Raw genomic sequence first — 26,860 nt, 5'->3', positions numbered from 1 at the left:
AAATCCAACCTGAATGCAACGCCTGTCATCCTACATTTCATCCAAGATGCTGCATTCATTTTTTTCCTGTTTGCTGGCAACCCATCGTACCCGGCCAAATCCGTAATTTTCTCCGAATCAACCAATAATGATAAATTTATATTTATATTTATATTTTTTAATAATATAGATATAGATATTAAACAAATATTAAAATTAATATTCAAATATATTTTAAACGAATAAGAATAGAATATTAAGCATATCCATATTTACTATAAATGAATATAGATATGAATCATATATTAAACATATCTATATTTTTTTTTATTTCAATATGAATATAAATCGAATACTTTTTTAGATATTAACCAAATTTGGGCAAAATTTAATGATAAAAATTAGCAATAAAGGCATGATTTATGGCGCCTTCAAGATATCTTACGGCTACGCTGAATGGAAACTAGAAAATTGACGGAATATTCGAAACCTGCTTGCTTGAAAAGGATAAAGAGAAAAGATAGATAAAATGAATGAACAAGAGGTTTGAGCCTTTCAGGCGTGTAGGATGATTCGAAAGATTTTATTCGAATCGAATATTAATATTAGGATTACTATCTTGGGCGACAATCGTCCGCTATCTAATTTTTTAATTTAAATTTAATTAATTATTTAATCGATTTTTTGATTTAACTTAATCAAATTTTTTTATATAATCACCTTTGAGCCCGCCTTTGAATCCATCGTCAACTCTTCCCCCTCCTCCTTGTAATTATCACCAGAATATACATACATACATATATATATATATATATATATATATATATATATATATATATAAATTGAGAAGTCCGCCAAGCAGACTTCGAAACCAAATCACCCGCCTCCCACCAATGGCGGCTGCTGCCTCCGCCGCCGCATCCTTCTCTAACCTCCGGTTCCCGTCCATCTCCAGCCCTTCGTCTGGCGGCCGCCGCCCATTCTCCGCCGTTCGATTCCTCGCCTCCGTCCGCCCTCCCCACCTCCGGATATTTCCTCCCTGCCCCGCCCGGCGTCCCCTCGTCGCCGGATCCGGCGACGGCGGGATCGGGAACGGCGGCGGCGGCGGCGGCGGCGGAGGCGGCCGTGGTGGAGGGGAAGATGGGGACTCCGGCCGGAAGAACCGGACGGAGGCTCTCCTGGCCCTGACGGAGCTCGGCCGGACGCTGGACAGCCTCCCCAAAGACCTTGCGGCAGCCGTCGAGGCCGGGAGGATTCCCGGGGCGATCGTGCACCGCTTCGCCGAGCTTGAGAAGTCTCCGTTCTTCCGGTGGCTTCTCCAGTTTGGGGGGTTCAAGGAAAGGCTTCTGGCTGACGACCTCTTCTTGGCCAAGGTCGTCATGGAGTGCGGCGTCGGCATCTTTACCAAGGTCCCCCCCCACACCTTTTTTGCTAGTTTTTGACTCGATTTCTTATGTTGTGGTTACATTAATTGGATATTTTCCATGATTTTACTTATATCTTTTGCCAATTTTGGCTTGGTTTAGTTCTTGATAGCTGTAGCTTATTTTCCTTTGAACTTTACCTGAATGGAAGTCTGGAAGAAAGGCATTTTGAGATATTTTTGTAGGTCAATGCACCTTGGTGTCAGTGCTCGATTGAAGCATATTGCAGCATCTTTGTGTTGTCTCTTGTGTTCTACTGCAATAACAGAAATGATGCATCTGTGCTCTATGTAGAAGAGTGATTATTTTGTTTTGGTTTATGGTTTTATTTGACCTAATGATTGAGGGAAATCTGTGTAATCGTAGCAATTGCAAGCGATTCTTTTGCTGCTGCTTTGGTGACAGTCTTTCTAAATTCTAATATTTATTTGCACAATAATCATATATTTTGAATATGATGTGTGTATTGGGATTTATTGTCCTAGATATGTTTTAGTTGCTTAAGCTTGTCATTTGCGTAAGCACACAAAGTAATAAGCATCACTAGTTCAGCCCTTGCATTTATATAAGTTCATTATGATATGAAAAATGTATCAAAACTTGATTTCCTCCAATTCAAGCAACACTCTGGTTGCAAATTGTTGTTTAAAAATAATAATAAGGGCTTACATGTGAGAAGATAATGGCAATGAGGGTCCGGCACCTTTGGAAATGTGACTGAAATAGCTATCCTAGACAGTCTTGTAGTCTTCTTGTCCATTTTCTTTGTCAACCCGCTGCCAATCACATACGAGCCATGCAAAATATCTTACAATATGCATATTTTTTTAATCATCATTTTACCTTGTTCGTAGAATGATAAAAGAGTTCAGAATGAGTTACGATAAAATACAAACCATGTAGTCATGCTGGTAATATAGATAAATGCCCAGCCATGGCTTAAAATCCTGCTAACAATAGATGTTACATCAGGAACTTCTTTTGTGGTTAATAAGATACTAAAAGAAAAAAGTTTGCATTGAGTATAAAATGTGGCTTGAAGAGAGACTGATTCCCTAATCATAATATTCAAAACAGTTATGTTCCTAAATCCACTCAAAAGATCGACTTTGGTGTTTCCACACACAATATTAAAACTTCGAAGTATTTTCTTTCATGAAATACATGGGAGAACAATGCTTTACAGTAAGAAGTAGGTTCGTGAAGACAACTTATTCCTTACTCCTTTGTGTTAATTTTAAACTATTGATTTATGTTGAATTTTTAAAGCACCTCATATATGCTATGACTCTTCTAATATTAATGTCGAATTTTGAAAGCATCAAATATTTTTATTCTACAATTTGATTGTAGACTAGCTTAATGGGCGGGCCGAGCCAGGCTCAACCTATGGTATCCGTTAATTTTTTCAGGCTAGGTTCTGGTCTGGCTTAGCGTTCAGGCTTACTTCCCAGGCTCGAGTCCGCTACTTATCGGGCTTTGGGTTCGGACCAAGTCACGGGCTTTGCCAAAGAATCTCTCTCTTAAAAAAAGCTCTTGGGGAGGGGAGGGAGGTAGGGGGTGGTTGGACTAGTGGGAAGAGGAGGAGGAGGAGGAGGCCGAGGGAAGGGGGAGGTGGGATGAGGGGCGGCCAGGGCGGTGGGAAGAGGAGGTGGTAGCGGGACAAGGGGAGACCGAACTGGTGGGGAGGTGGGATGGGGGGCAATCGGGGGTGGGGGGACGAGGGGCGGCCGGGATTGTGGGAGGGGGAGGAGGAGGTGGGGGGAGAGAGATGGAAAGGATGAGATGTGGAAGAAGATAAAAGATATTTTATATTATATAATATATATTTTATGTTATATTATATTATATATTATAGATTAATATATTATATAAATATTGGGCTCAAGTCGAGGCCTGTTTACTCGGTGAGCTTAAATTTCAGGGCCGGCAGGGCCCTTTAGGCTTAAAAATTAGATCCATACCTGTCTAAAATGGTCGGGGCTCGGGTTTTGAGCAGGTCTACTTAATAGTGATTGTTGTTCATTTTCCAAAGACTAGGAGTGACATTGGTACTTTATATTTTGATTTATGCAAGATTTGAAAAACCAATAATACTATTGTATGTAATGCCCTATATTGAGCCCCACACTATGGTACATACGGTGTGATTCCACCTTGCATTGGCAGACCATGAGTTGGTATGAGTAAATACTAGTGGTATGTACTGTACACATACATGACTGGTACACCCTCATAGTGTGGTATTTCAAACCATGGCTTCATACTGATTTCTTATATACTTTTTTATGAACATCATTTGTTTACCTTGCATGGTTTGATGTTGCTGGCGTTGGAAATTCTTGATGCATTGTCATTGCAGATCAGGCCACATCTATAAACCAAAATGCTAATAAGGGAAGAAAGTGGGTTTGAGACTGCTATATTTTTTTCATTATGAATTTTGAGTACATAAAGTCTCGGTAAATTGACATGTTCAAGAAAGCTGATGTGGGTACGTGAACATTGAAAACCATTAATGACTGATAGATGCCACGTTCTTTTCCTAAATTTCTGGCTATCAACAGATAGGTGCTTATGTCACATTTATTCTCCCTAATTGTTTGAAAAAGTTGATGCATTGGAAACTTAAAATAATTCAAATTAGGAGATGAAATGCTGGTGAGGTTCTACCAAAAAAAAGCTGGCAAGGTAGTGTTTACAGTTTTAGAAGCTGATTAGATATCCTACTTAGAGATTACTCCACAAGCTATTTAAAAATCCAATTTAATAATTTAATCATATCATTTTGAATTGGTAGAATGATAATAATATATGTAACCCCTGATATTTGTGGACAACCAAAGTATAACTTTGTTTTTGTGGATTAAAGCTGTCTTGCAGTTTTAAGTTTTGGTTCAGTTCAGTACATAGCCTACAGTTTCTTTTTAAATTCAACTATGTTGCAAGATCTTAATGCCAATCGAAGCTAAGCAATAACTTAAGGGAAGACTAACAGTAACAAACATGTTTGCATCGGTAAAACCATGCTCTCGCCCACCCCCCACAACAAAGCTTGACCCTCCATATTCTTTGCCATTAACCCTCGATACGTTGAACAATATCGGCGGAACCAGTACCGGGCACCGTATCGGGTGTCCGGCGAGACGAGTTGGAACGGGCTCGCGCCATGTCGTGCTGAGCTAGTTCCGACACAGTAGAGGAGGTGGAGGAGAGAGGAAAAAAGAGAGAGAAGGGGAAGAGAGGGAGGGAGGCCGGCAGAAGGTGGCGGAGGCCGGTGGAGGGCTGTCGAAGGCCGACAACCTAGGCAGGAGCGGAGGAAACCTCCACGGTTGGAAAACAGGGTGGGTCCCCTGATTTGCCTACTTCATTTAAAAATTACAAAGTAAAAAAAGGGCCGGACCTGATTTGTTCGAAACAGGGGACCTGCCCTGTTTTCCGGCTGTGGAGCCCAGAGGATCGTCCTCCGCATGGCTCGCCGGCCTCCGTCGGCCCTCCGCCTGTCGGCCTCCACCTCCTTCTCTCTTCCTTCCACTCTCTCTTCCTCCCTCTACCGCTCATTCTCTCTTTTTCTCTCTTTCCTTCTCCTTCTCCCTCTCTAGCAACAAATTTCGTTTCCGTTGCTGGAACCGTGCTGGTCAACCGTCAGGACGGCTCAGAACGGCCGGAACTGTCCGGTTCGGGATGGTTTTGGCGACCCTGGCATTGAGTATCCTTTTTTTTAAGGATAAGAAACAATTTGTCTTGCATACTCAAATCACGACCTTTACTTTTCTATATTTATGTGTTGCTAATTATAATATTTTTTATATTATCAAGAATTTCTTAGTCTAAGGAGGCAAAAAAACTGTGTATGGGTTAGTTCCAGGTTGGGAAATAACTTCAAATTACAATTTTGTTTGATATAGACCTGAACTTGGAGAACATTATATCTTTGAAATGGCATCCAATTTTAATTTGGTCAAAATTATAGAACAAATTGGCTTTTTTTTTCCTGGTTTAGTTGCAATTTGAGCAATCTTACTATTTGACTTAGTTTTGAAGCTTTATAATAAGAACCCAGATTGTTCAAATTTTAACTCAAACATTTTCTTTTCTTTTTTTTTGTTGTGAAATCTATCAGGATGAAGTGTTCTTTATTTGCTGAAATGATACCTTTTGAGTTTCCTTGCATTCATTTCATCTTATATAATTTTCAGTGATTTGTTTTCTGAAAGAATTTATGACTGCCAATGCTGATCTGTTGGGCTTTCATTTTTCAGACTGCTGCTGAGTGGGAACGTCGCAGAGAGAATTTTGTCAAGGAACTGGATTTTGTTTTCGCAGATGTGGTATGAGTTTTGCTAGAAGCATTTCCTGTATCTTATCGTGGGGTTGCACAAGAAAAGTTTCACTTTCTTCTCTTTCTTTATTCTTCTTGATCTGTCATATGCTGAGAAATTGCTTTTCTGATTATATACATCAATATAAAATCATCATGTCAAGAATAATAAATAAAACTTTCCATTAGACTATGGTAGTAAATGATTCTAAATAATTGAGCTTACACTATCTTCTAGAATCACCTTTTTCTCACTAATAATAAAAATGGACTTGACTTCAGAACTTGTATAGTTCCAATCTATTAGAACACGAGGCTATGCGATCTTAATGCAAGTTGTCTTACTTAAACAAGAAGCTAAATTGCTCGAATGGCATTGAGACTAGGAAGCCTCAAGTAATAGCTTTTGCCTAGCCGCTTTTATGAAACAAACATGAAAATCAAATGCCCTGTTTATTGTGCAAGCAAGCTGGAACAACACTTTACATAAAATAGGTTGGCAAAATGGGAAGCATGACAATGTGCGTTTTTTAAAACATATTATTACTAGATCTATCGTTAAGGCACATATGGAGAAATTTATGACGCCAAATATAAATCTAATGGTTACCTTTGAAAAAAGAAATATGGTCTACGTCTTATGATAGTTTATATGATAGGCTGGGCTTTGAAGAAGGTAAGCACAGAGTTATCGATAAGCTAAATCAGAAGCACAACACACAGACGTGTGCATGCACACATGCACAGAGAGAGAGAGAGAGGATAATATAATTTTAATGAGAGATGGTAAGATTAAAGAAGGATTGGACCATTGCTTTTGTGAGTTAGAAACTATTCAGCAAACACACAATCAGGCATTTGGCATGGATACCATTATTCAACAAAATATTTGAACCAGTTGTTTGGATTAAGGTGAACTTTTGGGCTGAATGAATAGAGTTCAGGAAGTTATGAGAGAAAACATATGTACTTGGCTAATTGGCAGCCTGGCTCACTCATTATATATAGAAATTAAGGTTTGCACTATATCATTAGAGAAAATGTATAGAGATGCACATTTCTAAGTGACGCAACAATTGAACTAACTATCATAAAAATAAATTTATGAAGTGCACTGTGAAGTTATGAGAAAGAGAGAGGGGTTGGGGAGCAGGGGACAAGGACCAAGAACAGCAATCACAATATGGAGGAACCAATACGGATGTGTGCTAAGAAAGTAATACATTTTCTTTGGCTTGCTTTCGAACTAACAAAAAGATTAAATAGAAGAGAGAATTGAAGTTTAGTGGCAAATGATGAAACCATACATAGAGCATCAAGAGAGGTAGTTTAGTGGCATTAAAGATGAAAAGAGGACTTAAAATATGAACTGAAATTATTAAGGATATTTACGATAAAACAGTGCCAAACACTGACAATAGTAATGGAGAAACTAGTAGCTTTCCAGGCTGTTCCAAAGGTCTCACGCTTGTTTCAAATGATCTTAATGTTGTATAGAAATGTTCTAGTGGTAACTAGTGATATGTGGTTTAAGTTGAATGGTAAATTGGAACTATGCAGGGAAAATCAAGTGTTAATGGGTCTTAATGATAAACCTATCAAGCAAAGGTGCATCTAGGGTGATCAGAGATTGATACATGATTTTAAGACTCAAGGAATTTTACAAGATGGCAATATTACTCATAATGTTGGATGAATTAATACATAGTATTTGTAATCCTATACTGAAAGAGCGATACCCACTTCAAAATCTTGACCCCCTCATGCTTTTGATGTTTCAACCCCCTTAACAATCTACCAAATTTTAACTTCAGCAGAAAACGACCATAAAGATGGCGCTTTTTATTTCTTTTGTCATTGTAGATTAGATTTTAAGGAATGTGGCCCAGTGAATAACCATTCAAACAAGCATTATGTGCAACATGCATGAGTACTGGAACCCCTTTGCTTGCAGGGGGGTTGGGCTCTGCCACATGCTCATCCAACATTGGTACTGCTTGTGCAATATGGCATGGACCAGCACATCAGTTCCTAATCCTTGGTTATATGAACCATTATTATATTTTAATTAAGATATCAGCATGAATAACTTTATAAAGAAAAAAAAAATCTTACCATTAAGAGTAGTAGTGTAACAATTTAGGATGGTCACTTCTTTCAAAAATAAATTTTTAATGAAAAAAATATTTAGGAACTTTTTCTCTAGTTTTTCCGGAGTGCACTGTGTCCCCACTTCCATATGTATGTATGTATGTATGTATGTATGTATGTATGTGTGTGTGTGTATGTATGTATATCCTTATGTATGACTAAGCAACTTTCGGTAATAAAGGGGCCTGCCATGAAAACTATAAAGCTTGTTAAAGTTTGATTATTTTTCATGACTTGCTTTGACCTTGATGCCAATTGGTTCCCATTTTCTGGGTAAACAAACTTTTGGTAAGAAAGGAGCCTGCCATGAAAACTTAAAAGGCTAGTTGGCCTGATAGAAAAAATGTTTTTCTTAGATAATTTGTTTTTCATTAGCTGAACCATTCCCTGCTTCTTACTACATCGTTTATTTGCATGCTACACAACCTTTTGTTTTAGGCGATGGCCATAGTTGCTGATTTTATGCTTGTCTGGCTTCCTGCACCAACTGTTTCTCTTCGACCACCTCTGGCATTCAGTGCTGGACCTATTGCCAAATTCTTTTACAGCTGCCCTGATAATGCTTTTCAGGTGAATGCTACGAGTCCAAGAAATTATTTGAGATAATTGTGTAACTCTTATCGATAATGTTGGAACTTTTTTTTTTCCAGGTTGCTTTGGCTGGAACATCATACTCATTATTGCAGAGAGTTGGTGCAATAGTGGTAAATCTACAAAAATGCTTCATTGATCTGTTGTGATCAACTATCTGCGAAAAACTAAATAACTAATTGAGTTATTAATTCATATTCATATGGTAATTTCCTTCTTTTTCCTTTTTTATGTGCAGAGAAATGGGTCAAAGCTATTTGCCGTTGGGACTGGTGCATCTCTGGTAGGCTAGATTCTTTCACCAATTAGGGGGTTTCTGTGACAAATTCCAGTATTTTCTTAAAACTTTTACCATGATATCATTCACATCTTCATTTTCTTTTTGGCAAAGTGGGGGTAGCTTATGATACTTCTAATTTTTCGGAGGTCATATTCTTCTGTGGTATTTCAATCATACCCATAGATGCATTGTTGCAATGTCTATCTTCGAGATTCTTTTATGTTCTAGAAGGTTGAGAAATAGAAATGTTTTGTAATTCTTGCTGCATGGTATTAAGCCATGCCTGATTGCCCTTCATAAGTGTGTTTGGTAGTGGCCCTGCCCTTCAGTCAAGTCCATGCCGATGATGTCTAAAAGGTGCCAAGAGTTTCTGTCAGCTTGGTTTTAACTTTTGATTAGCTGCTTTTCTTCCAACTACTATCCACTCCCGTAGAATTTGTAGATGTTAATTTTTTTTGGAGTAAAGAAGCCTGGGTTGCCTGGTTAATGATCAACATTGCACAATCAAACCTAAAAGCATATTTTGCTTTTGGGAATTGCATTTCCCTACTGTATGTATCATTCTTGTTTTGGTTTCCCATGGGTCAATGATTAAGCATCATGGTATGGATTGGGAAATTGATTCTACTGATTCCCTGGCAGTGTCTATGTTCTCATTTTCACCCTTAATTATGTTAGTATTGCAACTTCTTGTTTTACTGGAATAATATCTTCATGGATTTGTTTATTTGGACAATTTCTTCTGGAAGTTGTCTTTTTTTAAAAGACTCAGTTTAGTTAATGTATAAATAAAGAAAACGTTAAATGATATAATTAAATTATCCACTGCTAAGAGATTAATTATTTCCTCAGCATTGTATTTATGTTTTTACTCATGAGCATTCTGGATATCTATATGAAGTAATCGATGCATGTGTATTCCCAAGGCTTGGGAGGTTTGTTCAGAATATAACAGTTGAAATGGCTGCTCAGCAAGCCAATCAGTAAATCCTGTATTCATATATTATCATTTTGGTTAATTCATTAAGCATATCAACAAGTAACCAAAATAATTATAAGCAAAATTTTCAGCCGTCAGCTGAATTCAGTCTTTTTGCAGATTGGTGTTGGTACAACGAATGCCTTGATTAATGCAAGAAAGACATTGGATAAGAATTTTGCTGGTGAAGCAGAGGATGTCCCTATATTATCAACTAGTGTTGCCTATGGTGTCTATATGGCAGTGTCCAGTAACCTTAGGTATGTATACCTCTTGGGCATTTACATTATTAAATTGTTCTTCCACTATTTATATAACAAGGTCAACATTTGGCAACTTCTGACAGCTATTTTCTCTTTCTAAACAAAATCCTTTATTCCATACCTTTTTTTTATTGAGTATCTGAAAAAGTTCAAATAAATATTGCTGTTCATCCTTGTGTCTGGCTAATGAGCTTGATGCTCCTTTAGTATCTTGTATCCTGGATCTCTGCAGGTTCTCTTTTTTCATGTCATTCATTGGCATAAACTTTCTTCCATGTCATATAGTTATAGTGCATTTGAAAAGAATCTTGCATATAATTTAATCTATATTTCAAAATAATTTAAACTTTCAGGGCAGGTAAGTAGTTGGTATCATGGGCCCCTCATTTTGTATACCCAGTTCCCAAGAAATAGAATTTTGTTAGAAGCTTTCTGCTTTCTCTTGTGCTCTTTAGTGTTTTCTTCTCTTATGCTTAATTTCTAAAGAACTCTTTAAGTGCAAGAAGTGTTAAAGCTGACTTGTCCATAGAGGAGCTTGCAAGAGTGCTGTAAGAACATTGGTAACTTTTGTTTATTAATGTTGGTATTCAACCACATTGGTGACCTTTGTTTTGGGTGGAACCATGGAAAAGTTTGTGTTCTGGTGCAAGAAGGGATGAGCTCCGGATCAAGGAAGAATTTTGCTCATGCATCTAAAATAAGTGAATTGGTGGGAAATATTGTAATGATGTGCCATCTTGCTTATGCCATGTACACTAGCACCAATACACGGGGAAAGGAGAAAACGGCTCGCTCCATTGATTGTATGAAAAGTTATAATATCAATAGAAGCAGAAGGAACTAAAGGACTCTATAGGATATTTTGAATTAAAATGGAAAAGGCGCTAGAATTCTATCCAAGTTCTACTAGATGGTGGGACTTTCGTTCAATTAGTGAGAAGGATATCAAAAGGGAGAGAGAACCAAGGCTGCAGAACCAATAAGAGACTATCCAGTGAACTTAAGACCTTAGAGCTAGATGACAGAGCCCATTAAGCTAAATATAATGAAGGAGCATTCATTTGCCCGAAGTACCTCAAATCACAACATCATATATAGCATGATTAGCAGGCAGTATGGTACTGGTTTGTACCCTGCCATTTTGTGATGTACCTTTTTTTTTCTTTCAATTTTGAATTGAAGTCGGCAAACCATTTGCCGACTTCAGTTCGAAAATGACAAAAAAAAATTTATAGGGCATCCCATGTTTCGAAATGAAATAGAGGAACCCTTTGCTGATGATATGAGGGCTTTCGAGCCCTCTCTCCGACCTCTCTCTTCCTTTAAGGTAGAGTTTAAGTGAAGCTACAAAGGACCAATCGTCCAATATTTTATAGGCTTGGAAGCAAGATTTTAAATATTGTGAGGTGGGGGTATCCCGATTATTCCGTAGAATGGGACATCCCACGTCCCGACACTTTGGAGGATGAGTGTTTTGTTTTGTCCCGGTCATTTTCTCAACTTAACCCATCCCAACATTCAAAATAGAAAAAATCTGAGATTTCTTGCATCTAGACACTTAGGAAGATGCGTGCCCCATCTCGTATGGTCCATTACTCGCCTCATCCCTTTCCGACACTCGGGAAGTACCCTTTCCCTACATTCGAGAAAGTGGAATGCCCCATGATCCCAATAATATTTGTAACCTTGCTGGAAAGAGTCTAGATATGTCCAATGCTTGTGATTGCCTTTTCTCTCATATAATGCATCTTTTTTTGGTTTAACCCCTGCCTCCTCTGGAAGAAATTAGGAAAAATAGTCTAGACGGGGCGGGGGGGATGATGGCTTTTGATTTCATAAGCTAGTTTGGTCTCAAAGGTAAAAATAAGCCAAAGAGCTAAATGAAAAGCAATTCAAAATTTTTGAGATTAATAAATAAAATAATGATATCAAGTTGCTATATGATTATTGAAACTCTTAAACTTTAAAGAATTATATGTTGAAAAAGGCATCCCAATGCATGAGACTCTCGCCACTACGAGGTCTAAGGAGGGTTAGATATATGCAGCCGTACCCCACATGCAGAGAGGGTATTTTCATATTTTGAATTCATAATACTTAGGTCACAATGGTACAACCTTATCATACACCAAGCACCGCCCTCTCAAGGAATTATATGTTGATCTATAAAATTGACCTGATGTCAAAGCCTCAAAGGGCACATATTAGAAATAGATGATAAAGCTATGAAAAAGCATCCTTTAACATGGTGTAGGGTTTATTGGAATGGTTGTTGTTTTTTTTTTTCTGTGGAATGAAAACATATGTAAGATTGACCTTATTTTATATAAATACAAATATTGTATAATATATCACTAAATTATCTCTCATAGAATGTAGTTTCTATTTCAATGATCAACTCATCCCCCTAATAACTACCCAAATTCATCACCTTGTTTGTCTGTATGGTAGTATAGGAATATGCATTCACATGCACTTTTGGAAAATTAAATAAGAATTCTAAGAGCATTTAAGATTGATTTTATTTGAACAGCTTTCACATGAACCATTATCTGGTTTATGATTCCTTAACTTTAAATTCATATGTTGTCTAGCACCTTTCTTCTAGCTGTAGCTAGTGAATCAGGAGTGAACAAAAAAAGGCATGAATCAGTCATTTCTTGTTAATTTTATTGATGAATCAGTCATTTCCTGTACTCAATAGGTACCAGATACTGGCGGGTGTAATAGAACAGCGAATCCTGGAGCCACTGCTACACAGCCACAAACTCATTTTAAGTGCATCGTGCTTTGCAGTTCGTACAGGAAACACATTTTTGGGATCTCTAATGTGAGATTTCTTTAGGGTTATTTTGGAAATTTTATAACTATAATTTGCTTGAAGTTTCTATATATCTTTAGATTGATACTCATCTTCTATTGAGCAGGTGGGTTGACTATGCCCGCTGGATAGGAATCCAAAAGATCCGGGAGTAGTTCATAGCACATAGTGAATACTGCTAGTCTGTTTTCTTTCTGCATAACCATGTGGCGAAAGTTCAATCAGAGGTGGGTGCCTTAGCCATGTTGTTCTATGAAGTCCACCACTCTTGATGATCAATATGAAAGGCCATTTGTGGCTGCCAATATTAATTTATAAATTATTTTTCATATTGTTTTCCCTTGTCTTTGCAACAGTGGAAAGTGTTGATATTATTTTTGAACCAGATGGTTGATTTTGGTGATTCATCGCAACACAATTTTTTTATGGTTTGCAGAACTTCATACTATGTTTATTTTATAAGCACCAAATCTAGATCAAGTCTTCAATTGTATACAAGTTAGTCAACTTACTTGCACTTTATGCCGTGTTTGGGGGGTCTTCAAACTTCATAATTCTATCCTTCTCCTTGTTTTGCACCTGTTGTTAGTTGCAAAATTTTATAAGGTGGGTTGTTAAGAGGGCAAAGCTCTAATATAGAAAAGTGTAAAGGAGAGATCAATCCTAACTCTAAAATTGCGCTTAAAATTTCATGATTTATAGGTTTAGGAATTTTCATTAGACAACCAAGCACCTGCCAATAAAAACATCTTACCAAAAAGAAAAAAATACTGTAAAAAACCATAACTCATATTAAAAAATTGCAATTTCACAAGATTTTGTAATTTTAGAGTTCGTTCAAGTGCACTGTTAAACCTTTTCGATCGAAGAAATTGTCATCAACTATGAAATTTGTTTTATTTAAACTGGCTAAATTGCAACTACAAGTTGTTTCTTTTTTTGTCTTTTCCTACTATGTGGAGAAACCAATGGTGGCTTCCTGAAGAAATGTTGCATGTACATGTTTCAATATTACGTTTCCTCTAGAAAAATAATCAATGAAGATTGTGTTGACTACTTTTGAATTTGAAGTTATGGTTATGAACTATACAGGTGTCTTATTGTGCTTAAATTAGTAACTAAAACAAATATACAGAAACTGGTATACAACCTCTATCAACTCTAAAAAGGACAAAAATTAAGTGCATGAATAATCCTGCATGATTGAATTTAATTTCTTTCTGGATTCATAGATTAGGCAGTTCTATTTGGGCATGACCCACTTTGCTGATTAATCAAGCAACCCAAGATATTTTTTAACATCCTTGAAACACTAATGGAAATCGAAATCGTTGGATGGTGCAGGAGAATTCGTCGTATCATGTTGCTCAATGTTGTGAATCCAATATATTCAAATATCTCAATGTTTAAACTGAGAAAACATATTCCAATATCTAACATGTTTGGTGATAATATTGTATTACACATGCAAAGTTATAATTGAAATTTTTTTAAAAAAATTGCTGATACAACATAGAATAAGGAACATGATTAGTAAATGTCATCATGCAACTTCCTATGATCCAAGTTACATTAGCCTCCTGCATGAGAAAAAGTTTAAAGTTTTGAGGTGGTAAATTGAATCTCATAATTTAATATTTGTTGACAGCCTACAAATAATGTATTTCATTAGAATAGCATCAGTCACGTGAATTGCAAGTTAAATCAGGTTTGTTTGGGGGTTTCAATTGTCTTTTTCAGGAAAAACAAGTTACAATTTTTTTTAAAATGTATTTATGTTACAAGAAGCAAGACTTACTACTACAGGGTACAATAAAATGACTTCCTCATCATGTCAATCTCAATGAGCTGAATTGTTTGTATATGAGAACCCAATATTGAGACTAGATTAGCTGCCTAATGGTAAATTTCAGTGGTTCGGGTCAGATCTTCCATGAGTAGTCTTTTATGTGCTTGACCATCCAATTTTTCTGAGTCATCTAATGATTATGAAAAACTGACAGAACAAAGCCCCCTAATTCTAGCTGATATTGAAGAGGCTTAGCCCCTCATTACTGACAGAAAAAAGGAGGAAAAAGGAAAAGGTGCCCTTTCAAGTATTATTTCCATGGCTTAAAGAAATTAAAAATATGAAGTGCACTTTTATATTTGAAATTTGATATCTTTCAAATTTTTAATAAAAAAAATTGTTTTGAAAACCTAAAAGCTTATTGTCTTTGTTTTCAATATGTTCCAAATAATTTTTGAAAATGCTTTCCTGAACCATCAAGGGCGAAGTTGGCATTTCAGCTGCTAACAATCTACCAACTTGCCATGTTTGGTACCAAAAAAATGCAGGTTCGAACCAGTTCGCAGAGATTATTGAGTAATCATATGAACAAAGTGACATAGCTTATATCTTAGATGAAAAAACATGTCAAGAATAAGGTTATACATTATCGGTAACAAAGCCCCCTAATTCTAGCTGATATTGGAGGGGATTAGCCCCTCATTACTGACAGAAAAAAAGGAGGAAAAAGAAAAAGGTGTCCTCTCGAGTATTATTTCTATGGCTTAAGGAAATTAAAAATATGAAGTGCACTTTTATATTTGAAATTTGATATCTTTTAACTTTTTAATAGAAAAAAATTATTTTGAAAACCTAAAAGCTTTTTGTCTTTGTTTTCAATATGTTCTGAATAATTTTTGAAAATGCTTTTCTGAACCATCAAGTGCAGAGTTGGCATTTCCACTGCTAACAATCTACCAACTTGCCATGTTTGATACCAAAAAATTGCAGGTTCAAACCTAGTCACAGAGATTATTGAGTAATCATATGAACAAAGTGACATAGCTCATATCTTAGATGAAGAAACATGTCAAGAATAAGGCTATACATCATCGGTAATCTTTCATTGAGAGTGTTCAGTGCTTAAGAACAAGTTAGATACATCTATTATGACATAAAGTATTTCTAATTACAAGAGAAATGGATATCATCAAGCTCTCTGGTGTTCTCATTAATACCATATTGGAGCAGTTCGATATAATATTAATCTATGAAGTGAGGAGTCTCTTGATCATTGATGATCTAGAGTCCTTATTGATAGAACCTCGGACTAGTCCAGGATAATACTGATCCATGGAGTCTGGAGTCTCTTGATTACTGATGAAACAAAAATAGATGTTTTGGTCCTATTGTATCATCCATCTGTCTGGTGTCCTCATTCATAATAATATTAATCTTTGGAGTCAGGAGTATCTTGATAGCTAATAAAACCATCAACAGGTAGTTGTCGTGGTGCCACTATGTCATCCATCCATCTAATGTCCTCATTGATAACATCTTGGAGCAGTCCACCATGAAGTCTGCAGTCTCTTGATCACTAGTGAAATTATGAACAAATCGTTATGGGGCCCCTATATAATCCATCCATCTAGTGTCCTCATTGATCGCATCTTGGAGCAGCGCTCCATGAAGCTAGTAGTCTCTTGATCACTACCAAACATTGCTAAAGGAATCTTGGTTGAGTCTATGTAAAAAAGCCTTTATGATAATAGGGCTTGTTCTAGCTCTTAGTTTGAGGACGTATCAAATTCCCATCACTATCAAACTTTCTGGGAGGCTGCCATGCTAATAGGACTTCTTCCTATCAAAAAAGACTCGGATCTGATGCAGATGGTACTGCGATTGTTTTCTCGTAGAATCACAAGATACACTTATTATTGCAGGTGGCTTGTCTGCCCAAACATTTGGAGGTCTAGAAGCCTAGTCTGTAGCATTTTTCAGAGGAGCTGCATGTTCACCAAAACAGGTTTTAGTCTAAAGGATTTCACATGCTTTACAGGGACAGGAGTACTATTTCTCAATGATTGTTAGTCGTCCAGGTATGGAATTGTCAACGTATCAATGAGTATGCAAGAGGAAGAAGCAATGGCATCAAGAATTATATGCAAAAACATGATCTGCTTGACATTATTCTGCAAAATTATTTAGAAAAGATGCATTAAATAATATTTTCTACCTGGAAAATAATCAAGGGGATGAATCTTCGGATGATGGCGGGGAAGCTCCATTATGGCTTGGAGATCATGGGTTTGAAGTACAAAAAAGTCTCTTCATACGTGGAGGTAAGACTGTATATATCAAACCCTCCCTAGATCATTCGATTGTAGGAGTCTTATGCACTAGATCGATGAACATCATTTAAAAAAGTTAGAACATGTGATTAATAAAACAAAAAGTTTTTATACGAAAGATCTAGTTGAACTCCCTAAAGCGTTGCCTACTATGATAGCGTCACGCCTCGAATCCGGTGCATAACAGATGCCGCATATCTGCAAGACGGATCATAAGCATTCAAGGCTATCGATCAAAGAGCAATAATATTAATTTTTCGATCCTCATAAAATCAATTTAATAAAGATTCAATCAAATCATTCTCACAAGCAAATTTCCCAAAGTACCAAGAGGCATGATGTTCCAACGAATTATTATTGTTCAAACAAAATAAAATATCCAAAAAATTTAAAGTCTAGATGACTCAAGCATCTTCAAGCAATTTAGCGCTCTCCTTCAAGTTTCGAGCGATCATGATTCAGGATCTAAAAATATAAGAAAACAATGATGAGCTACTCTAGCCCAATATACAACATAATACATTAAAGTGGGGTCTAAGCAAGCAAAAAAATAAAATAAAATCAAATAGCATGATATTGATCGGTAAGAAATCAAAATTTATTTCTAATAAATTGATAGTAGATCCAATATTAGGCTATAGCCATGTAACCAGTAGCATGAGTCAGATAATAGATACAATATGCACAAAGTGACGGATAACATATACCACTATCTTAATCACTTGTGTTTCGGCGTTAAAACTAGTTTTTTAGATTATAAGTCGAGAGGACCAACGTATAATCCCTTAGGGTCATCTGCTAGCAGAAAAAAAAATCTAGAAAGAGAAAGAAAAGTAGAGAGAGGAGAGAGAAAGAGAGATAAAATTTGGAAGACGAAGACAGGGGAAATCAGCGATGGAAAAAGAGAAGTAAGAAAAAGCAACAGTCAAAAATACAAGGGTTTCGACCCTTTCATGCTTATTTTCATGATCCCTAGCAGTGAAGCTCTAGTGACGACTGAGAGTAGCACTGGAGACAGGCCCGCATCTTCGGCGACAAGCACCGGTAGTAGAGAAGGCCAGAAAAAAGAAAATAAAAAAGTGTTTTTGGATACGAAAACAGAGGATAAACAATGCCTCTTATCCTTGGATTATTCTGGTGAAATCTCGGCCGGTGGTGAGGCTTATGATCAAAGAAGGGAAGGGAAAAAGATCCAAAGGCCTTACCTTGGTTCCGACGAGGGCTCGGCTGCAATCTTCAGCGAGCACAGTGAGCCTGATTCACGGTTTTCCAATAGGGGAAGAGAGCGAAAAGCGCGGTAGGCTATGGCAATTTTCTAGTGAGGAAGAACTGGGGTTGGGGCCTTTAAATAGGAATAGAGGCTAGGCTTTCTTAGCCTCCGGCAAAGTTGGAGGAGGAGGAGGAGGAGGACTCATCCTCCTTCCTTTGTGTTCGAGCAGGGCTTGCCCTGTTTGGACAATGGGATTGGACCATCGGGCCTTCTATTTAGTGCCGGGTCGGGCCAAGAGGCTGGCCCATATATTCAACGTGAGGTTGGGCTTCACAGACACCCACACCTCCTTCCCCTCACCAACGTGCGCATAACCATTTCCACCTCGACTACATTGGCTGGTGGTTCTACGATGCTTCAAACAATGAAGGTTATTTGAGAGGGGGGAAGGTGTATGACAATCAGGTTGATGAGAAGATGTTTTTCACAGCTGGAAGCCGTTGGTGACCATTAGGATTTCTCATTCTATAGTAATGCGCATTACCATGTCAAAAGTGAGGTATTTGGAATTGAAGTTTATTTTGATCCGTAAAACTGTTATATTAAACAATTATTTGGTATAAATTTAATACATATATGTGTGTGTGTATATATATATATATGGCTCAATGTAATAACTTTAACGAACTATAAGTTAATAAGAGGACAGAAAGAATATAAATATAGGACACCATAAACAATTCTGTCGGAGATAATCAAAATTCGACACTATTGAAAAGCAGAATAGATACAATACAGATAATGTTGAGAATTAATACATCTTTACATCATCAAAACTCAACCAAAGGCTAATAGGCGAAGTAGGATCAATCAATTAGACCGCAATGCATCAAATCTAACATGAATCACTAGAACCTACGCAAACACAACATATGAGCAACTCATGCGTCCTCATTTGGCATGGGGAAGCGGCACAAAGGGCAGAAGTGGCTCTGCTCCAATCACTTGCTGAGGCACGTGCGATGGAACTCATGAACGGAATAGGTCCTCCACCACCTCCTCGTAGCAAAGGATTGAACTATGTTGTTGTCAAAGTCATAGAATACTGATCAGGATGTGACTTAAGTTTCAAAAACAGCAAACCAAACAGCAAAAATACAGCTGGAAAACAATTGTCCTTCGATCTCTCCGAGCAGATATTGCCCTTTTTATGAAAAGAGCCTTGCAATGTTCCCAAAATGTAGACCTCGTAACCAAACCACAGCTACAAAACTTAACTGTAACAAATGCTATGAAACTACAAACTGTGGAAAATATTAATCTGCAGGTGCTTCCCAGAGTATAACAAATCCATATGAAGAACATTTGAACCTAAAAGGTAGTTTTGAGTTTGTTGGTTTTATCAGTGTACCGTGGGAAGCTTCAGAAACCACTGTATCAGATCCAGTATGAGATGCATAATATACACTTTTATCATTTTCATCAAAGTTCTGCCCTGAAACTCTCAAGAACACCTCTTCCAAGGTTGTGACAGAGATACCATAACTCTCAATGCCAAAATTTCCCTCACTGTAACTGGAGTGACATTTTTCAGAGCTTAGATGTGGTCGTCTTATGCAACTGTCAATTTCTCGAAACATGTTCTCAAAGGAAGAAGATGATGTAAGAGGAAGTCTGAAGGAAATTTCTGTACCTACCTAAAGAAGCAGAAAATGAAATGCAAAAAGTTTCAGCAATAAAGAATAATTGAATGAACAACAGAAAAATAGGAGCAAGAAAATAGTAGGTTAACTTTAGTAAAAGTGGTTATCCAGGCTTTACAAGATAAAATGAACAACAAGCCTGCAATGAAAGGCAGATTATTAAAAAGATTAAAAACTATCTAAAACCATATTCCCCACATAGATCATTGAAATAAACATGATTTAGATGCAAGGACAGCAAAGTTGCTTTAGTACTCGTGGAATTAATTTCATGTCAAGTAAATAAATTGGCCATAAATGTAAAACCTTGGTTATCTTTTTCCTTGTATTTCATGTCTTTATCTACACCTAGGTCAGCGAAGTGTGTGCTTTTCTCTAACCCAAAAAAAAGATGCAGATAATCTTGTCTTCAACTTCAAATCATTCATCATGCCTTACAGGTTATTCTTCTTGATCATTGCAGGTACAATAAATGAAACCTCAATAACTGAAATCAGAAGAAAATGAAACAGAAGAGAGAAAGGTTTGTGAGGAAAACAAAGAATGGCGCCTTGCTACATACTGACCTAAAAATAATCCCTTTATTAGTATCAATTAGCACAACTGTTGAAGTAATGGAAATATAATTAAAAACCTCCTTTAGTGATAGGCCTTATTTAATTACATTTTGCAAACTATATATGGTGCCCAAATACATCTCACATGACATACGATATTGGAGCTCTTTTGAGCACCTAGTTCAACTGCTGCAAGCATCATGGAATATTATTGGAGCATTTGATATACTTAATGACTGAGACATAGTCCAGCAAAAGAGATTCTTTGATCTCCTAGTATTAAATGAGAGGAGTCATAACTCATGTATCTCTCCTTTCCTTTTATTTGGTTGTTATTTGAAAAACTTTGGATGTAGCAGAACTGCAGATTGATTAAGAATGCTTTTTGAAATCATGTTTGAAAGTCTTGAGTCAATGGTCTATCTAGAAAGATGAACTGTGATTCTGTGAAGAATTTGGAGTTATTTTGTTTCAAAGAAACATCTTGGCCAGCTTTGGTCTCTTTCATCCCTCTAACTAGTCCCTTTGCTCCTCATCTTTTCCTTCTTTGGTTCCTTTCTTTAGGTTTTTTAAATTATCATATTGTTAGAAGACTTAAATCGAATTAGGGAATTTATTTTAGTATAAGGAGTCCAGATCCAATGGGAATTGGCTACCTCATGCTTCCTATTTTTCTCGTCCTCGGTGGCTTTGGAAATTGTGAGTATCTTTTCTATATTGATTTTCCTTATTCTTGTAGGACAATTATCCATGGAGTCAATGTATTTATAGTGCCTAAAGAACATATATTCAATTGACCGATTTAATAAAATTGACCTAAACTCTAAATGTTTTTGAAGGTTTCAAACTGTCTAAAGTAAATATCCCATCTTTTACCTCTTTCTCATTTTCTGTTTCATCTGTTTCTGCTCAAAATACAATTGATAAGGGCTTTGGGTGTGGTCATCTTGACATCAAGTGTCCTTAGTGCATAACCGTCACATGCAATCAAAATGAAAAGTTTAAATCATAGACTTCAATTTGTATGCCATGGTTATAGGAGTTTTTCTTAACAAGCCAACTATCAAACCAGAGTTGCAAAGGAGGGCTGAGTTTGAAGCAAACTGGACAGGGAGATTGCTCAAAAGCTTGATCAGGTTAACAAGTTCCCTCTATCAATTCTTCAAGCCACAATAACTTAAGACTTCAAGCAACTTCAGAAGGACTGACAGGAACCAGCTTCAACATTAGTTATTATTGTTTAAGAGCCTATCAAACACATAATAGAGGATATGCAGGACCAATGCCTTTATGCAGAGGATGCTAAAGGTAAAAGGTTGTCATGACCAATGGTGCTTCATCAAGATGAATAACTGCAACCAGAGAGGTTTTCTTGTTTTCATCAAGTTATTATTATTAAGAAAATGAATGCATCAAGTGGTATAACAGGGTTTCAGTCTTTTCATGTGATGCCTCAACGAGAAGAATTTGTTTGAAGAATCCTTTTCTATTTGGTCCCATTGTTGTTAAAATCTTACAATTCATGATCCAGATCTTACGATCTGGACCAAAATGCCCCTAGATGATCCGATCCCATCCTTGGATCAGGATCAATGTAGGAACACAAGATTTAGATCCATATGACGTACTATATGATCCTCTTTGGATCAGAGGATCTAACTTGATTATGCTAATTAAAATCAAGAATGGATCAGTTTTCAGTAATTACCATAACTTTGGGGCTCTCAAACTATTTGCCAACAATAAGTCTTGGGTGATAAAATTAGAAAGTCTATTATTGAAGCTCATAGAGTTGATAAAAAAAAAGATTTTTTTTGTATTTTTACAGCCACACATTAAAGTCTCGTCCTTGTTTTTCTAAAACATTCTATGTAAAACTATTGTTAAATTGATTGATAATATATAAATTTCTTGAATAACCAAACAAAGTATTGTTCCATAAGACATGCTATGCGCCTATATTAGTCGAAACTAGACTTTTTGAAATGTAAGGGTTTCTGTTCACCATTCATCTATTTACAGTTGACTCAGATCTCATATTTCCTTATATTTAAAAAAAAAATCTGAAAGAAATCGAAAAACTCTTAGGAGTTATGATCCCATCCAATCTAGCCCCCTTTAGGGTTTATCACTCAATCCCAATCTTGATAACAATGTTTGGGCCCTTCAATCATGAGTGTTAAAGGTGAGCTTGCAAATATCAGTCACAACTATTTGGCGTGTTAAAGTTATTTTAAGCAGTTCGCAAATAGTGTTCACAGTTGATTAGAAAAAACCACTTGTCAAAACGTTTATAAAGGAGTGTCACTTAGATATTTATTATGAACAAGGTTGGCATACCGGTACCGGTTGGCGTACCGGTACCGGCTCGGACCGGTACGTACCGGTCCCGTATCGGTCCGTACCGGTCATGTACCGGTACGGCAGTTGTACCGGCCAGTTTTTCAATGACAAGCTCCCAGTACCGGATCCCACGCTGATCCGGTACCGGTCCCTGTCCGGACCGGTTCGTATCGGCCCGTGGCCGGTACGGGCCGGTACGGCATACCCTGGTTGTGAGTTTTATTTTCATGAAGAGTGATCCTCAAACATTACTTTGCAAACAACAGAACACAATCGAAATTCATATTTCATATTTTTGCTGCAGTTGATTCCGGATATCAGCAGTGGCATTTTGAGGTTCCCTACGGTGTCCACTGTCACTATTTCTGACCAACTCTCCTTGAAAAAGAGAATTGAATTACTTAATTAAGTATTTTAAAGTATCAGTGCAGCTTCAGACTCAATATTTGGATTTTGAATATCCTCTAAAGCTCCAGAGCATGTCCGAAAAACATACAACATTCTGTTACACTTCAAGTGGCAATAAACCATGCAAAACAACTGCAGCATTATGATAAAGAATATGCAGTTGTTTCAAGTCATCAACTAGGCAAAAGATAATGCATGAACCATTCAAATTAGAGAAAGTTGTAGTACTGCATGGATGCTGTCATTTAATTGATATTTTAGTTTCATAAGAGCATGTACATAGTGATCCGTATTTCTGTTCACAACACATACAGTGAAACATGGATAATTCTAAAGCATACTAGGAACAAATTTTTTACATTCTAAAATAAATATATAGCCACAACAAGAGCAATCCAAATAAAAGAAATAAATCATTGATACTCTATGAATCATGGAAAGTTGGAAACAACAGTTTCAATCAAGATGCTCCTAATGTCCATAGTTATTTCGTAAAAGCAAGAAGAAGATCGGCAAGAGATATCTGCTAAAGACCAAAAACGGATCAGTGAAAGAGAAGTACATCAGATAAGCATGTAGCAGTTGGAACATGACGATGAACAATGTCCGCAGCCACAGAGACACCATGTGCAGCCTAAATAGAATATTATGAATATTAGATAGTAAACAAGAGTTAAATTTATATTAAAAAACTGAAAGATAAGCTAAGAAACAAACCTTCACCATTGTAAGGGTGTAACCAACCCCGTATTTATGCTTTAAGTAAAGGGAGCTGCCAAGAAAAAGAAATTATACAGCTAAGAAGGTAGTTAAAGGCACAAACCCAAAAAAATGTTGTGTAGAATATAAGGAGCTTGGTAATTGCTATGTATTAAAATTTCTGAATGTTATTGCTTGCATTACCTCTTGAAAGTAAGATTTGACCTAGATCCTTGTTCACATAAGGTGGTACACCCACCAAATTACAAAATAAAGACATTAACTACATTCAACACACGGATAAGAGTAAGTTGGAAGGATGCAACCAAGATAAAGATACACCATCGAAATCAGTATCACTGGATAACTCAATATAGGTTCTATATGGTGGGAAGGCAAAACTATGGGATAGTTGAGGGAATTAGACCTTTCATGCTGAATGGATCACAATGTTGAGAAATAAAGAAGTGGACAATACATGGTAAGTAAAATATGATAAGGATGCTAAGGAGAAGATGTAGTTCAGATACTAAAGTTAAAATTAGAGTCCAATGGATAAGTTAAAGTAAATTGGGTTAAGAATAAGACTTTGGGATGTGTATTACTATGATGGTCTGGTCATATACAATGGAGGAAGCAAACATTGGTGCATACTGCATAGGATGACACATCATCGACATAACAAACAGGAGTAACTCAAAGACTACTTAGATCGTGGTGGTCCACAACAATGTGAAGATGCTTTGCCTACAATAGGATCAGGCTCTCAGTATAAATGAATGGAAGAAGAGGAACCTCAGTCTAAACCCCAAGAAACAAGGTCCCAGCATACTAAGTGTGCAGTCATGCTAGTAACTTTGTGCAGGCAAACCAGAAAAATAACAGAATATCTATTACAGAGTACATTAAGTATGTCTTAGTGAGTTCACTTTTTCTTTAGCCTAACTATTCTAAATCCATTAATCTCTCTTTGATCTCAAGCATAAAGAGGTGAATGAATAGACAGCGGATGTAGATAATTAGGATGCACTATATTGTAATAACTCAGGGTACAACCAAGAACATCCTCATCAAAGCCATCCATTAGTTCTTCTTCCTTAGCCTTGCACAAAATCTCCAGCAAAACCATCTGCTTCTGACCATCTCCATTTTAATTTTTTTCCAAGATTCTAGGTATCTACCAAACTGGTTGAATATAATACCTCAATGCTATCTTCTTTAAAGGAAAAGCTTAGTAGTTCTTGATAAAGTTGTTGACAGTAACTTACTACATAATCTTTCAGTAAGAATTTGAGTACCCATTGACAGATACAAAATTACAAATATCTGGCAGAGATATAGTAAGTTCCATATAACGTGGATCAGCAATCTTTTGAGGCTTTTCAACTATCAAAACAAAAGGAATCATGATGAAATTGAACCTAGATGCAACTGTCAGATGTCTATTTGAGAATAAAAACATATATAAAAAAACTTCCCCATAAGTCAATATTCCATGAATTTATTTACCGAAAGGCCAAAAAAAAATCAATTATATAATAATTAGAATATTAGATGAAGAGCATATCTTATTGCAATTATATAAATATATATGCTGATTAAACATCAAAAGTTTGAACAGGTGAGACCTTCCACAGCATCTCAAATGACCATTTGCCATGATAGCTATTCGATCACCTAGAACGTTGGCTTCATCCATGGAATGTGTTGTCAATAATATTATCCTTCCCTTCTTGATCTTCTTTATCAACTGCCATGTTGAATGCATTGAGTATGGATCCATACCACTGGTTGGTTCATCAAGGATGATAACCTGTGAATTGAGAACAAATTTTACATTTATGAAGTAACATGAAGAACAATATGGAAAGCAATTATTTTATCTTTACTGCACCTTGCTATTTCCAATAAGAGCAATACCAAGGGATAATTTCCTCTTCATTCCCCCAGAAAGTGCACCTACAATTGTGTCAACTTTGTCCGCCAAACCCACCTGATCTCAATCCAATTAGTGACGAAAACATCTAGGTTTGTTTCATAAAATTTCATAATGTCATGGTTGATTAATTATAACCATTATTCTTTTTCCACAATACCAATGCATGAAAATTGAATATTGTTTGTTAAGCGTGAGTACATTAGTTGTTTCCCGGTTGGTAACCTGAAAAGGCAATGGACTAAAGAAATGAAAAGGATGGAAAATTATGAAGTACCGATTAATACCTTCAGTTCATGTTATGATGCTCGTTTCTTGACTTATGTATATTTGGACATGTATGACAATGACTATACTCTTGACAATCAACAAGCACATAACTACTAACAGCTAACAGTCTTTTTTCCTTATCGTGACAACACTCTCGAAGTAGTGCGAACATGGACTGGAGAGATATGCATGGTAGGAGGCAACTCCCTTGCTGGAGATGTTAGCCATCTAAAGACTTTAAGAATCATAACAACCAATAATGTCTTAATCTCTCTAAACTGAAGTTTGTCATAAAGAGTGTTTGGCTGATGCTTGAAAAGAAGGAATTGGAAATTTTTATTGGAATTAGTAGACCCAAGAAAAGGACATGCAGAAATTTGGGCATTCAAACTAAGAGGTGTGGAATCAACTATATATTAGCTCTAATTTTTTTTCATAAATCACTGTTTGATTTTGAACAGTGGATCATTCAACAAACAATTGAAGCAAGTACACTAGGAAATCAAGCATTTGTCGAGATACAAGTTAGTTTATTGTAAAAGAACTTATAGAATCATCCGAGCAGTCAGTTTTAGCATTTGCAGAACTAGAAGAAGGACTGACAGGGATCAAGAATCAAAAAAAAATGTATACAAAAGCATCTTCCAGGTAGTTTACACATTAAGACCCACGTAACTCTTCATGCGAGATCCATTGCCAAGACATACTCATAAGCAATTTGAGGAACAGGTTAAAATAATTAATTAATTCAATGTACAATAACAATAGCTTTTTTTTACCTTTTTCAATGGATAAATAGTAATTTT

At 36.6% G+C, this 26,860-nt stretch overlaps 2 protein-coding genes and 1 long non-coding RNA gene across 5 annotated transcripts; 1 reads left to right on the top strand and 2 right to left on the bottom strand.

Moving 5' to 3' along the window:
* The first annotated feature begins 831 nt into the window (after nucleotides 1-831).
* LOC103697741 (protein RETICULATA-RELATED 4, chloroplastic-like) lies at nucleotides 832-13,272 on the top strand. Its single transcript, XM_008779664.4, has 8 exons — nucleotides 832-1,388; nucleotides 5,666-5,734; nucleotides 8,314-8,445; nucleotides 8,526-8,579; nucleotides 8,705-8,749; nucleotides 9,846-9,985; nucleotides 12,693-12,818; nucleotides 12,916-13,272. The coding sequence occupies exons 1-8, from the start codon at nucleotides 873-875 to the stop codon at nucleotides 12,962-12,964; spliced, it is 1,131 nt and encodes a 376-aa protein (XP_008777886.2). The 5' UTR covers nucleotides 832-872; the 3' UTR covers nucleotides 12,965-13,272.
* On the bottom strand, nucleotides 1,959-18,486 carry LOC120110245. Of its 3 annotated transcripts, XR_005511033.1 has the most exons (5): nucleotides 18,134-18,486; nucleotides 17,079-17,126; nucleotides 16,814-16,976; nucleotides 13,322-13,388; nucleotides 1,959-2,350 (listed from the first exon to the last, which is right to left on the bottom strand). It is a non-coding gene; the product is annotated as an uncharacterized LOC120110245 (long non-coding RNA). The 3 variants fall into 3 exon arrangements; XR_005511034.1 differs by having other exon boundaries at nucleotides 16,814-17,393; XR_005511032.1 differs by having other exon boundaries at nucleotides 16,814-17,126.
* A 925-nt stretch (nucleotides 18,487-19,411) lies between these two features.
* Nucleotides 19,412-25,823, bottom strand: LOC120110244 (ABC transporter A family member 1-like). Its single transcript, XM_039124680.1, has 5 exons — nucleotides 25,743-25,823; nucleotides 25,477-25,661; nucleotides 23,867-23,921; nucleotides 23,712-23,783; nucleotides 19,412-19,835 (listed from the first exon to the last, which is right to left on the bottom strand). The coding sequence occupies exons 1-5, from the start codon at nucleotides 25,788-25,790 to the stop codon at nucleotides 19,455-19,457; spliced, it is 741 nt and encodes a 246-aa protein (XP_038980608.1). The 5' UTR covers nucleotides 25,791-25,823; the 3' UTR covers nucleotides 19,412-19,454.
* Between the last annotated feature and the right edge of the window lie 1,037 nt (nucleotides 25,824-26,860).

Source organism: Phoenix dactylifera, chromosome 3 (assembly GCF_009389715.1).
Source record: "Phoenix dactylifera cultivar Barhee BC4 chromosome 3, palm_55x_up_171113_PBpolish2nd_filt_p, whole genome shotgun sequence".
NCBI classification, from domain to species: Eukaryota; Viridiplantae; Streptophyta; class Magnoliopsida; order Arecales; family Arecaceae; genus Phoenix; species Phoenix dactylifera.
The sequence above is the reverse complement of the archived record's forward strand: the minus strand, read 5'-3'. Positions and strand labels throughout refer to the sequence as shown.

Excerpts from the sequence above, each read along its gene's own strand:
- LOC103697741 (XM_008779664.4), top strand. The coding sequence starts at position 873 with ATGGCGGCTGCTGCCTCCGCCGCCGCATCCTTCTCTAACCTCCGGTTC. Across the intron at positions 9,986-12,692 it reads GCAGTGTCCAGTAACCTTAG|GTACCAGATACTGGCGGGTG; the intron begins GTATGTATACCT and ends TGTACTCAATAG. Across the intron at positions 12,819-12,915 it reads ACATTTTTGGGATCTCTAAT|GTGGGTTGACTATGCCCGCT; the intron begins GTGAGATTTCTT and ends TCTATTGAGCAG.
- LOC120110244 (XM_039124680.1), bottom strand. The coding sequence starts at position 25,790 with ATGAAGAGGAAATTATCCCTTGGTATTGCTCTTATTGGAAATAGCAAG. Across the intron at positions 25,662-25,742 it reads CTCTTATTGGAAATAGCAAG|GTTATCATCCTTGATGAACC; the intron begins GTGCAGTAAAGA and ends CTCAATTCACAG. Across the intron at positions 23,922-25,476 it reads CATTTGAGATGCTGTGGAAG|CTCCCTTTACTTAAAGCATA; the intron begins GTCTCACCTGTT and ends TTTTCTTGGCAG.